This window comes from Geotrypetes seraphini, chromosome 17, assembly GCF_902459505.1.
Source record: "Geotrypetes seraphini chromosome 17, aGeoSer1.1, whole genome shotgun sequence".
In the NCBI taxonomy this organism is placed as follows: domain Eukaryota; kingdom Metazoa; phylum Chordata; class Amphibia; order Gymnophiona; family Dermophiidae; genus Geotrypetes; species Geotrypetes seraphini.
In genome coordinates this window covers 40612602-40627944 of record NC_047100.1, presented here as the reverse complement: position 1 = coordinate 40627944, position 15343 = coordinate 40612602, and the positions used below count along the sequence as shown (strand labels likewise).

At 47.8% G+C, this 15343-nt stretch overlaps 1 protein-coding gene across 1 annotated transcript in view; it reads left to right on the top strand.

Moving 5' to 3' along the window:
- The window catches only part of SEMA3G (semaphorin 3G), a 194815-nt gene that overhangs the window by 143238 nt on the left and 36234 nt on the right, over nt 1-15343 (top strand). Inside the window, exons 8-12 of the mRNA XM_033926687.1 lie at nt 442-556; nt 7965-8034; nt 10017-10161; nt 10972-11203; nt 13251-13342. Of these exons, the coding sequence (XP_033782578.1) occupies nt 442-556; nt 7965-8034; nt 10017-10161; nt 10972-11203; nt 13251-13342 (654 nt within the window). The remainder of the gene's footprint in view (nt 1-441; nt 557-7964; nt 8035-10016; nt 10162-10971; nt 11204-13250; nt 13343-15343) is intronic.

The window sequence follows — 15343 nt, the reverse complement described above, 5'->3', positions numbered from 1 at the left end:
ACCAGACGTCTGATTTTACCGGATATGTCCTCCTTTTGAGGACAGGCCCGGATGGCTTTTCAAAACCCGGCACTTTGTCCGGGTTTTGAAAAGCTTCCTCAAATCGCATTGGGCAGGCGGGGTGGGGATGGGGGGGTTGGGGTGGGTGGAACTTGGTGGTTCTGGGGGCGGGTCTAAGGGTACCGATTGGAAAATTTTGCAACCCTATGCCTACCAGCCAATTAAGTACAATTTACTTTAATTACAAGGAGCTAGTTGTAAATTATCGACACTTAAATAATTAAATTAGACGTCTAGATCAGCAGGGCGTGCTGATCTAGGCGCTTAACTATAGGCGTCATTTACAGAATCAAGGCCTTAGTGCCCCATACATTTTGTGCCTAGCTTGTGGCACACTTTCTTAAATCTGCCCTGTGTCACCCTTGTTTATTCTCCTTGCAGAACGATGCCGGAGGTCAGAGAGTTCTGGTAAACAAATGGAGCACCTTCAACAAGGCGCGGCTGGTCTGCTCTGTGCCTGGGCCTGGTGGGATAGATACGCATTTTGATGAGCTAGGTAAGACTCCTGTAAAGGCACCCCAGAGAGTGTAAACATCTCTGCAGTGTCTTTCTCCTGCTTTACTTACCTCACACGAGAGGCGATTTTTATAACGGCACCATATGTGTGTGGTCAGTGAGCGTATTCTATAAGAATACTTAAATATGTGATAGAATACTAGTGTAAACCAGCATTGCTGTGCCTAAATGTGGAAACACCCATTTATACAAGGTCTCCGTATAGTTGTATTCTCTCTAAGCTGCCAGTGTAAATGTCGACTATGCCCCTTGCCCTAGCGAGGGAGGTTGATGCCTGGGGAGGTAGCACCCAGCACCCCTGTGCCTTGTACTCCCCATTCTTCCTTACTGCTTGAGTGCCTCCCTGCCCAACGTACCTCTTCAAATGTTCACCGGCGCATGCAGCGTCTTCCACCTGCTGCTTGTGCCGGCCTCAGCTCCCTTCTGATGTCGCATCCTGGTTCCGCGATCAGGAAGTGACGTCGGAAGGGAGCCGAGGTCGGTGTGAGCAGCAAGTGGAAAATGCTGCTCATGAACATTTCAAGAGGTATGTGAGGGGGGGGAGGGGCACGAGAGACGCTGGTGCCCCCCGTGTAAACGGCACCTTCCTTCACCACTGCCCCTCCCCCTCTGAATGCCTCCTTGCATTACTGCCATTTATACATGTAAGAGTTCACTTACTCGTGTCAATGATACAAAAGGTGCTTAAATTTAGGCCACGTGTTACAGAACGAAGGGGATGGTGTTTAGTTTATCTGTTGGGCTCATGAGATACGAAGAAGCTCAGACAAAGTTGAGAGCAAGAAGTAGCTTGGCGGTTAAAGCCGTAAGGCTTAATTAAGAGTAGGGAAAGCAGGGTTCAACTTCCAGTCATCCCAAGATGATGCTCTGATACCCACTTTATTTACTGGGATTTATTAACCGCCTTTTATAAAGAGATTTGGCCAAGGCGGTGGACAGCAAGTGCAGCTCAACATAAAACTTAAAATTTTATTAACAGCATAACAAAAGTCAAATGACCAAAATATTACCCATACATACAATGAATGAGGTAAATTTGAAATCAGCAAACTGAAACTTAATAATGAGACTTACTTACCATAAAACGGTTTCAAAAATATACTTCTTAACAATGCTGAAATTCAAATAAGATAGAATACAATGTCAGCATAATACTTACGAAACACCTAATAATCACACATCAAAACATTCTAATAAAACAGATATAACGCTAATGCTTTTCTATATTCTTCACTATAGAGGATTAATAATTAAATACATCATCAAATTAACATAACTTTTTTTTTTTAAGTGTTCAGTGAAAGCCAAACAGCTTGGGATATACACTTCTCCCTCCATATTCGTGGTTTCAGGATTCACGGTTTCGATTATTCACGGTTTTTAGCTTGCTGGCTCCTCCCCCCAAATTACATCAGCTTGCGTAGAGAAATCGCTGATTCTAAGCTTTTACAGAGAAAATCAATGATTCCCGGCACTTTCTTCACCGTGTTTTGCCTCTCCTTCAGGAACGGGCCAGGTCTCCCACCATGTTATTCGCGGTTTCCCCATATTCACGATGGTTTTCAATAAAAAACCCAGCAAATAACATATGAAAAAGTTATTCACGGTTTTTCTGTATTTGCGGTTCTGTTCATCCCCTATCACAGTGAATACAGAGGGAGAAGTGTAGGAGTCACGGATTTCAAAAGCTTAGGCTTAAAACATCATAGCAGCCTTCCTGCCTACCAAAAGCCTAATGTTTTTATCAAAGAAAAGAAGCAAGTATAGATGGAATGCTCCAGACTGCGAAGATAAGTAACCCTTCATTCCAACTATACTTGCTTCTTTTCTTTGATAAAAACATTAGGCTTAAGAACATAAGAAGCGCCATCTCCGGATCAAACCTTCGGTCCATCAAGTCCGGTGATCTGCACACGCGGAGACCCTTCCCGGTGTATACCAGGCGTAATTTTAGTCACCCATATCCCTCTATGCCTCTCGTAAGGAGATGTGCATCCAGTTTGCTTTTGAAACCTAGGACGGTCGATTCCGCAATAACCTCCTCTGGGAGGGCATTCCAGGTGTCCACCACTCTCTGCGTGAAGCAGAATTTCCTGATATTTGTCCTGAACCTGTCCCCACCTTAGCTTCATTCCGTGTCCTCTTGTCCGTGTCAAGTTGGACAATGTAAATAATTTTTTCTGCTCTATTTTGTCGATTCCTTTCAATATTTTGAAGGTCTTGAACATATCCTCTCGCAGTCTTCTTTTCTCAAGGGAGAACAATCCCAGTTTCATTAAGTCGTTCCTCGTATTCCAAGTTCTCCATACCTTTTATTAGCTTCGTTGCTCGTCTCTGCACCCTCTCCAGCAGTTTTATATCCTTCTTTAGGTTGGGGGACCAATGTTGGATGCAATATTTCAAGTGGGGTCTGACCATTGCTCTATAAAGCGGCATTATGACTTTCTCCGATCTGCTCGTGATCCCTTTCTTTATCATGCCTAACATTCTATTTGCTTTCTTTGCTGCTGCCATGCATTGTGCCGACGGTTTCAGGGTCCTATCTATCCTTTTCTTGTTCGCTCTTACCCAGAATTGCACCTGACATTCTATACTCGTATTCCTTATTCTTACTGCCTAAATGCATTACTTTGCATTACTCCACATTGAACTTCATCTGCCATTTCTTTGCCTTATGGTAGGCAGGAAGGCTGCTATGATGTTTTAAGGATTTTAGCTGATCGGGCACGTAAAAAATATATTTCAAACTCATATTTAATAATACACTTGCAGGGGTAGGTTTAACATAAAGGTAGCACCCAATCTCTTTGTCTCATCTCTCATTGCAAGAAATAGCTTGCGCCGTTCTTGGGTTAATTTTGTTACATCATGATATAGCCCATTTTTCTCCATTTCTAAGTCGTTCCTCCATTTTATGATATACATCCTGGTGTTCCTGGAGGTGGAGTTTAGGAGCAGTTGTGATGCACATACTTCTTTACAAAAAACGTATATGCATGCTTACGCATATTTGCACCTGCCTCACTCAGACAGGTAGAAATTAGTATGACAGTATCTGTGTGCTAGTGAGGATAGTTCTGGGAGCATACTATATATAATCAAGTTTATTAAAAGTTTGTTGTATACCGTATTTTCGCGGATATAACGCGCACCATTGTAAAACGCGCACAGGGGTATAGCGCGCAGAAATCACGATGATATGTACAAAAACTTTTCTATACCGCGCTCAGGCATATAACGCGCATGCTGCCCGACTCTCCTCTGGCCACCCCGACTCTCCTTTCGCTCTCCCCGACTCTCCTCTGGCCACCCCGACTCTCCTTTCGCCCTCCCCGACTCTCCTCTGGTTGCCCCGACTCACCCTGACTTTCGGTGCACTGCCCCGACTCTCCTCTGGTTGCCCCGACTCACCGTTCACCCGCCCTGACTTTCGGTGCACTGCCCCGCCTCTCCGTGCCTGTCCCCCTTGAAGTCCTGTCCCCCCTTGAAGGTCTGCCTGTCCCCCTTGAAGATCTGCCTGTCCCCCCTTGAAGTCCTGTCCCCATTCTGAAAGCCTGATGCCCCCCCTCGACGTCCGATTCTTCTCCCCCCTCGGCAGGACCACTCGCACCCCCACCCCGAAGGACCGCCGACTCCCCGACAATATTGGGCCAGGAGGGAGCCCAAATCCTCCTGGCCACGGCGACCCCCTAACCCCACCCCGCACTACATTACGGGCAGGAGGGATCCCAGGCCCTCCTGCCCTCGACGCAAACCCCCTCCCCCCAACGACCGCCCCCCCCCAAGAACCTCCGCCCGTCCCCCAGCCGACCCGCGACCCCCCTGGCCGACCCCCACGACACCCCCACCCGCCTTCCCCGTACTTTGTGTAGTTGGGCCAGAAGGGAGCCCAAACCCTCCTGGCCACGGCGACCCCCTAACCCCACCCCGCACTACATTACGGGCAGGAGGGATCCCAGGCCCTCCTGCCCTCGACGCAAACCCCCCTCCCTCCAACGACCGCCCCCCCCCAAGAACCTCCGACCGACCCGCGACCCCCCTGGCCGACCCCCCCACCCCCCTTCCCCGTACCTTTGGAAGTTGGCCGGACAGACGGGAGCCAAACCCGCCTGTCCGGCAGGCAGCCAACGAAGGAATGAGGCCGGATTGGCCCATCCGTCCTAAAGCTCCGCCTACTGGTGGGGCCTAAGGCGCGTGGGCCAATCAGAATAGGCCCTGGAGCCTTAGGTCCCACCTGGGGGCGCGGCCTGAGACACATGGTCGGGTTTGGCCCATGTGCCTCAGGCCGCGCCCCCAGGTGGGACCTAAGGCTCCAGGGCCTATTCTGATTGGCCCACGCGCCTTAGGCCCCACCAGTAGGCGGAGCTTTAGGACGGATGGGCCAATCCGGCCTCATTCCTTCGTTGGCTGCCTGCCGGACAGGCGGGTTTGGATCCCGTCTGTCCGGCCAACTTCCAAAGGTACGGGGAAGGGGGGTGGGGGGGTCGGCCAGGGGGGTCGCGGGTCGGTCGGAGGTTCTTGGGGGGGGCGGTCGTTGGAGGGAGGGGGGTTTGCGTCGAGGGCAGGAGGGCCTGGGATCCCTCCTGCCCGTAATGTAGTGCGGGGTGGGGTTAGGGGGTCACCGTGGCCAGGAGGGTTTGGGCTCCCTTCTGGCCCAACTACACAAAGTACGGGGAAGGCGGGTGGGGGTGTCGTGGGGGTCGGCCAGGGGGGTCGCGGGTCGGCTGGGGGACGGGCGGAGGTTCTTGGGGGGGGCGGTCGTTGGGGGGAGGGGGTTTGCGTCGAGGGCAGGAGGGCCTGGGATCCCTCCTGCCCGTAATGTAGTGCGGGGTGGGGTTAGGGGGTCGCCGTGGCCAGGAGGGTTTGGGCTTCCTCCTGGCCCGATATTTTTGGGGAGTCGGCGGTCCTTCGGGGTGAGGGTGCGAGTGGTCCTGCCGGGGGGGGGGATGTATCGGACGTCGGGGAGTCGGCCGGGCAAGAGGGCTTGGGCTCCCTCTTGCTCCGATCGTGGATGCGGGTGCGGGTGGGAGCGCGTGCGAGCGGTCGTTCGGGGTGGGGGTGCGAGCGGTCCTGCTGGGGGGGTGAATCGGGCGTCGGGCGGGGTGGGAACTATGTTTAAAAACTTTTGTATACCGCGCTCAGGCATATAACGCGCGAGGGGTATGCGCGGTACGTAAAATCACGTATAACGCGCGCGTTATATCCGCGAAAATACGGTACACAATGTCAAATACTTCAATGCGTATGACGGTTTAAAATTAGGAGACAAAAAAATATCTGCTAATAATAATAAGCTTTTGATGATATTGACAGGAGTTGCCATTCAACAAATAACATATAACTGGAAAGATTGTACAAGGTTGAATTATTGCTTCTGGTGGAATTCAGTATGTCATGTGTTTAAAATGGAAAGAGCGTTGGCAGTTCAAAAAGGTTACTATAAGAAATTTAAGGATGTGTGGGGGCCATTTTTAAATTATTCTAATGAATAATTTACACTTATCCCAATTTTAATTCTTACATGTGGATCGGAGGGGGGGAGTTGGATTTCTATTAATAATATATATGAATGATAAGATATTATATTCATATGGTATATGTTTTGTTGTATATGGAAGTGGGAGGGGGTGGGGGTTATATCTTTTTGTTGTATGATATGGTAGATTTTCAAGTGGTATTGTATTCTAATTGTTTGATATTTACTGTACACTTGTGAATTATAAAATGAATAAAGAATTTAAAAAAAGGAGACAAAAAAATAAAACAATTTTATACAAATAAACGTACAATGTATACGTACAAATAATTATCGATACAAAACGAAATAGGGGTGAACTACAATCTTTAAAGAAGATAAAGATACATTTAAGGGAAAAAACATCCGGAGGGTAACATAGAAATTGCGACCTATACATAAGGTCTGATGAATAAGCTGCTAAGACGCATTTCAAGGGAATTTTTATAGATTCCATGTTATAAAATGACCTCCTCTACCTGCAGAATGCAGATCCCCTTTGGCTATAAACTCGTAGTCTTAGAAGCCTGGGCCAGTCCTGAATGCACCGATTTAAGGGCACAATCTTCACTAGAATACTCCCCCACAAAGACTGATCTGTTGGAGTTTTTGGTTGGGTTTTTACAATTGTTTTAGCATTGTGATGTTCCCATTTTATTTAGAAGGTTGCGATGAGAACTGAGAGGTCCCGATCAGGATATTCACAAATCCTATGGTATTTTCTAAAAGATTTTGTCAAATGCAGAGCTTTTTCTAAAAAACTATAAGGACATGCAGGAATCCGTGTGCATTTGCTAGCACGTCCGGCAGGAGCAGACATTTAAAAAAACTTGCATGTGGAGAAAAAGTGTCCTTTATCTCAGGTTTCCATATCTGCAACTTCTTAAAATTGATGCACCTACAGCATCAACCTTCCCCCAATTCCCCCCCCCCAACAAATTCAGAACTCAAAATCCTGGCACCATTAAAATCTATTCCCCCTAACCAGCTGCTTGTCCAGCCATTCTCTCCCAACAGCATGACAATCTGTACCACCCCTTGAAAAAAAAGCAAACTCCTCAACCATCAAAGCCCCAATTCTCCATCTTTCCTTGGGACTTACTGGGGGATCCTGGGTATCTAGTGAGATGAGAAGCATAAGTGATTTCCATTTGCACCTGGATTCAAAATGGTGAATCAGACCTTAGCAGTACTGTAATATCTAAAATTCACCCACCAGGGTATCTTAGAAAAAACACTATAGCTGTGTGACTGTAGAAACACTTGCTCATGGAACTGAACAGAGACATGTAGGATCCCTCATGGATTTCACAATGCAGAGAAGTCAAGACACTCATCTTCATACACACTTATTACCCCCCCACCCCCCAAGAGACTGAAACCTGAGAGTAGAGAATGACATGGAGACAAAACTCATCGCCGTTCCCGTCCCTGCGGATAACTGCAGGAAACCATCTCAATGTCATTCTTTAAGGAGAGAGGGAAGAACCAGAGTATGAATGGGCCCAGCCCCTGACCCTCAGGCCTTGCACTGAAGAATGAGGTTGAGATCGATACTAAAGAATGACACGGGAGGGTTTCCCGCAGTTATCCACGGGGACAATGATGAATTTTTTTCTCTTGTCATTCTCTACCTGAGAGCCTTCATCAACCTTACATAAGAACATAAGAATTGCCACTGCTGGGTCAGACCAGAGGTCCATCATGCCCTGCAGTCCGCTCACGTGACGGCCCTCTGGTCTAAGACCAGCGCCCTATCAGCTTATGTCCTTGTTCTGCAGGAACTAGTCTAACTTTGTCTTGAATCCTTGGTTTTGGTGGATGAATGAAGCAGGAACAGAATTCACTTCTCCTTTCTTCTCTTGTTTTATAGAAGATATTTTCTTACTGAGGACCAAAGATGGAGCAAATCTCGAGGTGTATGGCCTTTTTAGTACTATCAGGTGAGAACTCTTTCCTAGCTTAATCCCTTCACTGGTCTCATCTAAACTCTATCTTTACTCCAACACATTCTGTCCTCAAGACCAAACTTTAGTCTGTGAACTGCAATTTACTTTAGGCCTTCAAAAGGAACCAAAACTTTGTTAATAGCATGAATTGTTAAAATACTTGTCTAATTTACTCCTTTCTTTCGTTCTGTCCTTCCCCCCTTTCTAGCTTCTTTTCAAGTTTCATTAATTTTAATATACCGACAATCGACGTGCACCTGGCTGGTTTACAATGCTAAAAATGAAAGGTTAAAATACATTTTTGTAAGGGGGGAGAAATGTGAACATTAAATAGACAAGTTACAAATACGAACATGAGCTTGAGGGGAAAGGGGGAGGGGAAAGTTAATAATGACATAATTAAAAACAAATTAATTAAAGGGAAGGGAGGAAGATAAAACATCTGGAATGGGGATCGCTTCTTAAAAGCGGTTCGTGTTTATTTTGCTAGCTGTTGGAAAGGAAATATTTAGACACTATGGCCTCCCTCTAATCTCCTTTCTCTATTCCCTGCTCCTTTTCTCTGTTTCTTTGCCCCCTGACTGTGGAATTGCTGAGACCTTATTTTCTACCAGCATCAAGGAACACCATGTGTATTTAGCAACTTAGGAAAGTCCGCCATGGGTTCAAATCCCACGCTGCTCCTTGTGAACCTGGGCAAGTCACTTAATTCTCCACTACCCCAGGTACATTAGAAAGACTATGAACCCGCTGGGATAGTTAGGGGAAAATGCTTGAGTACCGTAAACCGCTTACCGTATATATTCAAATATAGGATGAGATTTAAATGGGGGGGGTCTCGTCCCAGTGACCACCCGACACCCTCCGGGACTAGGCCAAGACAGGAGGGATCCTTCTCATCTCCTGTCCTGGATGATACTAACAATTTTTACACCCCCCTCGCTTACCTTTTCCCTGGTGGTCCAATTTTGTATCCTGTGCTGAGCCCCTCCTGCCGATCTCGCAGCCAGCAGTGCATCTGGGCCGGCATGCAGGAGCGAGCTTTTTGAGCTCCCGCCCAGCCCTGCACTGCTCCCTGAAAGGCTGCTGCCAGTTATCACGGGACTCACAGTTCTCGCAGCAGCCATTCAGGAAGTGGCACAGGGCTGGGCGGGAGCTCATAAAGCTTGCTCTTGCGTGCCAGCCAGGCTGTGCCACTGGCTGCGAGATTGGCAGGAGGGATACATGGTTGGACCACCAGGGAAAGGGTATACGATGGGGGGAGGGGGGGGGCAACTGTTAGTATCAGCCAGGACGGGAGGGATCCCTCCTGTCCTACCACTAGACAACTAGAGAGGGAAGAGGGTACAGGGAAGGAAGGTGTGATAGGTTGCAGAGCCTGGCAGGGCAGGGAGGAAATGGGGCTGGGTGCAGAACTTGGCAGGGGATGGCGTGAGGAAGGGGATACTGGGTGCAGATCCTGGCATGGCACTTGAATGTTAAGCCCCCTTCTTATATTCAAGTCAACCATTTTCCCTTTTGGGGGGAAAAATGGGGGTCTCTACTTATGTGAGCAGTGGCGCATTAAAGGGGGTGGGGGGTAGACCGTCCTGGGTGCCATGTTGGTGGGGGCGCTGGCACCCCTCCTCCTCTCCGCCCTTCTTCCCACTCCTCCCCTTGCCATGAGTGCGCCCCACCTTCCCTCGTACCTCTAGCTGTTCATCGCCACGGGCAACAACTTTAATGTGCTCCTTGCATCCACGTCGTCTCTCCCGCTGATGTCACTTCCGGGTGCCACGCGAGGAGCACGTTGAAGTTCCTGTTGCTCGCGGCAGTGAACAACTAGAGGTACAGGGGGAGAGGGGACGAGGGCGGAGGATGGGCGCCTATCACCCTCGGTACTTTGGAGCGGTCTGTGCTTGGTGTTGCAGCAGGAAGTGAATGGGAAGGTAGTGTGAAGTCAGGTGTCTGCATGGCCTAATTTTCCACCTTTGCAGTAACGTATTCCAGGGCTTTGCAGTGTGTGTATACCGCATGGCTGACATCTGGGAGGTCTTCAACGGACCCTTTGCCCACAAGGAAGGGCCGGAGCACCAATGGGCTGCATACGAAGGCAAAGTGCCCTACCCCAGGCCTGGCGTGGTAAGTGTTATGCGGATCCATCGCTGCTTTTCTCTTTGGAAAGGGGAGAGGTTACAGACACGGTGTTTAAGAGGATGCAGAAGTAGTAGTTTCAAAAGAAGGAGTTCTTCTCGCTGCTTAAATGGTTCTTTCCATTCAAGAAAGTGTTCATTTTAGCAAACATTTCCAGTGAACTCTTCATTCTATAATAGTCAAAAAGGCAACCTGGCTCTAAGAGCAGCTCTCTGCATGATCTCAGCCAAGTCATTTAACCTTCCCGCTTCTTCAGCGACCCTGACGTTTTCTCCTGCTTCTTTAAACTGCACATTCAGGTCACCCTTCTTTCCAATCCATCTGATATTTAGCTAGTCGGGAATGGCTCCTGCCTGGCTAAATAGCACCAACTGCTAATATTCGGTGGGACAGACAGCTATCTCCCACCAAATATTTCAGTGAGCAATAACCTGGTCATGTCACATGACTTAGCTGGTTAGCACCAATATTCATTAGCTGCCCAACTAAGTTTAGTGGCCATAAGGATGGATGGATCATGCCACCGAGTCTGCCACCAGCTTATGGCAACACACACAGTGAGGAATTAACCCTGTGATGTTTTACAGCAGAGTACAGGAGTGGTTTGCCATTGCCTTCTCTCACACAGTGTCTAGCTCCACTATGTCACTGCTGCCCAATATAAGGCCCCTCAGTCTGGTATTCCCAGGTGGTCTCCCATCCAGGTACTAACCAGGCCCAACCCTGCTTAGCTTCCAATAGTAAGAGCAGGCCTACTCGGGGAAGCCAGACCAGACTTCATCTCTCTTTTGTCTACAGTGTCCCAGCAAAATTACAAACCAGCCTAGGCGTCAGTATGGCGGCACCAAGGACTATCCTGATGAGGTGCTACACTTTGCCCGTGCTCACCCGCTGATGTACAGATCTGTGTATCCCCTGCATGGACAGCCAGTTCTTGTGAAAACCAATCTGCCCTACCGGCTGAAGCAAATTGTGGTGGATCGTGTAGAGGCTGAGGACGGGCAGTATGATGTCATGTTTATTGGAACTGGTATGTGAGGACAAAAGAAGAATTGTCAAGCTTGGTCACTCGATGTAGCCTTAGACAAAGAAGCAACAAGATGAAGATGGAAAAACCCCCATGTTCTGCAGCAGCGAAACCAGGGATGGATAAATAAATAGATGGAAAGCAACCAAGTTCATAAAGACGTCCTTTATTTGAAAAGTTATCAATCTCCAGTACACATGAAGCAAAAGACTCAACAGGGGTCGTGATTTCTCATGATTGATCGTCTAAGGCAGTAGGTCCCAACCCTGTCCTGAAGGACCACCAGCCAGTCAGGTTTTCAGGAAAGCCCTATTGAACATGCAAGGATCAGCTCTGCATGCCCGTCACCTCCATTATATACAAGTCTCTCTCGTGCATATTTATTAATGTTATCCTGAATACCTGACTGGCTGGTGGTCCTCCAGGACAGGGTTGGGAACCACTGGTCCAAGGTATGCACAGCAAAGTACAAACAGTAAGAAGCACGAGTTCTCAAAGGCAAATGAGTTTATAACGGCCCCTCTGAAATGAACACAAGAAGAAGTGTTTGAGTCTCCTCAGCATCTTTGAAAAATAATGAATTTGGAGTGCTCTTTTTACCTCAGACTATATGGACTCTTGGTGCAGATGATGGTGCCAAAATATGACCCCTTTTGACTCTTTGATTCATGAGGAGAATCCTTTGATTTTTGAGGATTGAAGACTGATAACCTTTCAAATAAAGGACAACTTTGTGAACTCGGTTGCCTTCTATCTAATTTGTTTGGTCTTCCCTGCTTTCCCTGTCTCTTTATAACATTTTTCATATGGCCTAGTTCTGACTATAGATTAACTCTTCCCCCTAGTTCCATCTTTGACCCACACGTCCTCCCTCATCGCTTTCTCTCCCTCCATCGCTCCTTCACTGATACTTCCATTGGGCTGCTGCCTACCCAAGTCCATGGCAGGAAGAACAAATAGGAAGGGTAATTTACTGTTCCCTACCCTTCCACTGTTTCCCCAGCTCCAGAGGCTACAAAGAAAATTAAATCATGCATGCCGCTGCCAGCTCTGCTTGTCTCCCTCATCCTCCTCCCTCCCCTAAACAGGAAGTTACATCATGGGGGAGGGAAGAGGAGGAGGTATACAAGAAGTGGCACACACAGGGTGCTGGCCCTGCACATGATTTAGCAGAGGCGGTAGTGGCACACACAGGGTGCTGGCCCTGCACTTGTTTTACCATATATACTCGTATATAGGATAAGATTTTGGGGGGTCTCGACCTATATTCGGGTCATCGGCTGATACTAACAATAAGTTTGCTCCTGCCCATACACCACTGGACCACCAGGGATACGAGACAAGGTATGCTCGGTGGGGGAGGGGGGTAAAAAAATTGTTAGTATTGGCCGGGACGTTAGATGGGAGGGATCCCTCTAGTCCCGGCCTACCACTAGACCACCAGAGGGGGAAGAGGGTACAGGGCAGGAAGGAGGGACATGGTGCAGAGCCTGGTAAGGAGGGGGGACAGGGGTAAAGAGCCTGGCAAGTAGTGAGGTGGGCTGGGAGGGGGGGCTGATTGCAAAGTCTGGCAGGGGAAGGTGTGAGGGAGGGGACACTGGGTGCAGCTCCTGACAGGGCATGGCACTTGAATATTAAGCCCCCGTCTTATATTCTAGTTGGTTTTTTTTTTTGGGGGGGGGGGAAATGGGGGGGGTCTCATCTTATATTTGGATCAACTTATATTTGAGTATATACGGTAATTTTCTTTACAGCCTCCAGAGTCAGGGAGGCAGTGGCAGGGAAGAGAAAGGAAGATTACCCTTCCTATTTGTTCTTCCCGCTACAGACTCGGTCAGGGAGGGGAAGTTAGTACTTGGGGCTGGGAGGCTTAGCTCTTATATGGGGCACCTATAATGAAAGAAAGTTTTCACTTCTTTACCCCCACCTCCCTTTTCTCTGCCCCCTTAAGTCTGTTTAGCAGAGAGAGGGTAAAAATAGGGTGAGACGAGCATCTCTTCTTCAGGCCTCAGATAACATTGAGTCTCCCCTCGCTCTTGTTTTTGTGCAGATACTGGCTTAGTGCTGAAAGTCATATCTCTGCAAAAGGGAAATTTCATAGAAGCTGAGGAGGTTACGTTGGAGGAGCTGCAGATCTTTAAGGTAAAGCAAACAGCTAAATATGTATGAACAAAGCCTGTAAATGCAGGAGCCCAGTTAAATATACCAGTACACTTGCTAACATATGTGCATGCAGCATGTTTGAAGTAAGCACATGCTAAATATACTGTGCCTTGTAAAGGTCTTTGTTCCCTTATACATTTATGCACATCCTTCTGTCTAAAAAAACAGAATCCAAAATGCCTTAAAGCAGTGGTTTCCAACCTGCGGCCCGAGGGCCACATGCAGCCCCGTGAAGCATTCGGTGCGGCTCCGGTCGAGGGCAAAGCAGTGTTTTCCTCTGCTTCCCCCAGGTGTTTACCGTCTTGCCGGCTCCCTCCTCTGTCTTGCTGCAGCGTTTGCGCGTTTCTGCGGCCCCAGAAAAAAAATTTTTCGGCCAATGCGGCCCAGGGAAGCCAAAAGGTTGGACACCCCTTAAAGTGCAAGTTGTTTCACTGTAAATAAAGGGCTTGATATTCAAAGTGATGTAACCAGCCAGAAATGGCTCCTGGCTGGTTAAATTACTTGTATGGGGCTAGCTGCCGATACTTGGTGGCATTTAACCAGTGGTGTCTCTAGATAGAAATATTTGGGGGTGGCAACATAGGAGCAGCTAGGTATGGGGGGGGAGGGAGCAAATCAAAGTGACATTTTCACACATCGTGCCCACGATGAAATCACACATTCTCCTTTCTAATCCCCTTTTTAAAATTAGCAATATAAGACACCATGGCTTTCGATACATAAAGAAATCCTATAACGCCATCGCTCCCAAGGTAGTGGGGAATGGGGAGGGGACACAAAGATATACATTTCCGTAAATAACCCAGTTCCACTTGAACTTTATATTTCACAGGCATTATAGAGTGCTCAGAAAAAAGGTTTACGAGAGACCAAAAACTGCAGTCACGCCCCAAACAATTGCCCTTTTTCAGTCACAGTGCTTAGAAGCCGTTTTTTGTTTCTAAAGTTTGCTGTGCATTCGTCATTGAAAGCGTAAATTTTAAAACATAATCAGTTGTTGGCGATAGTTTCTCCGAGTTTTGGAAAGCCCCGACCTCCGGCCGTGCCTGGAGGGCCTCTGCGCATTCGTGAACGACGCCGCATGCATCTGTGCATGCTCGGAGGCCCTCGAGACACGGCCCGGAGGTCGGAGAAGAAAGACAAGGCTTTGGGGGGCGGGGCCTGGAACTGGGGCGGGGCCATGTGCCCGGGTTTCTACGTCGGAAAATCTGGTAAACCTATCTTTGGCGGCCCTTGTCACCCATAATGAAAATGCTTAGGACTAATACAGTCCCACGAGGCAATCTATTCGCATATCCAAGCATACAAAACCTTCCTGGACAGAACTTTTTAAGTACCAAGCAAACAAACAACAACACTGGCTGGACAACTACATAAATGGAGCTGAACTGACCTACGTCGCCTTTAGAAAAACCATAAAAACTGCCTTATTCGACAAATATGTCAACTAAACTTCAACTACACCTCTCTCTTTTTCCTTTACCTACTATGTCCCCTTGAAAAAATTCTAAACAAACAGTATTATGTAATTCACCACTTTATCAAAAAGGACCTCCCTGAATTTCTAAACAAACTGTATACAGTATTATAATAGCTGCATTTCTAAGATTCTGTATACTGTAATTTCTCTATCTACATATTGTAAATCGCTGATTGTCCAGCTCTCTTCAGTTGTAAACCGCCTAGAAGTCGCAAGATTATGGCGGTATAGAAGAATAAAGTTATTATTATTATTAATGGTCTCCATATCCACACAAACAAAGCCCATCTGACTTAACAAAGTCTCTAGCAGAGGAAGGAGTGTGTGTGTGCTGTCCCTGAGGTGGTAGTCACAATTTTAATATTTTTACTTGTAGTTAAGATAGCAGGTTGCCTGCTGCATCCTGCCTCCCGATGTAACTTACTGTTTTCTTGTAGGGAGAATGCAGCAGAGGCACCCCGTATTAATCACTGCCCACCACAGCCACGGCACCTGAGCGA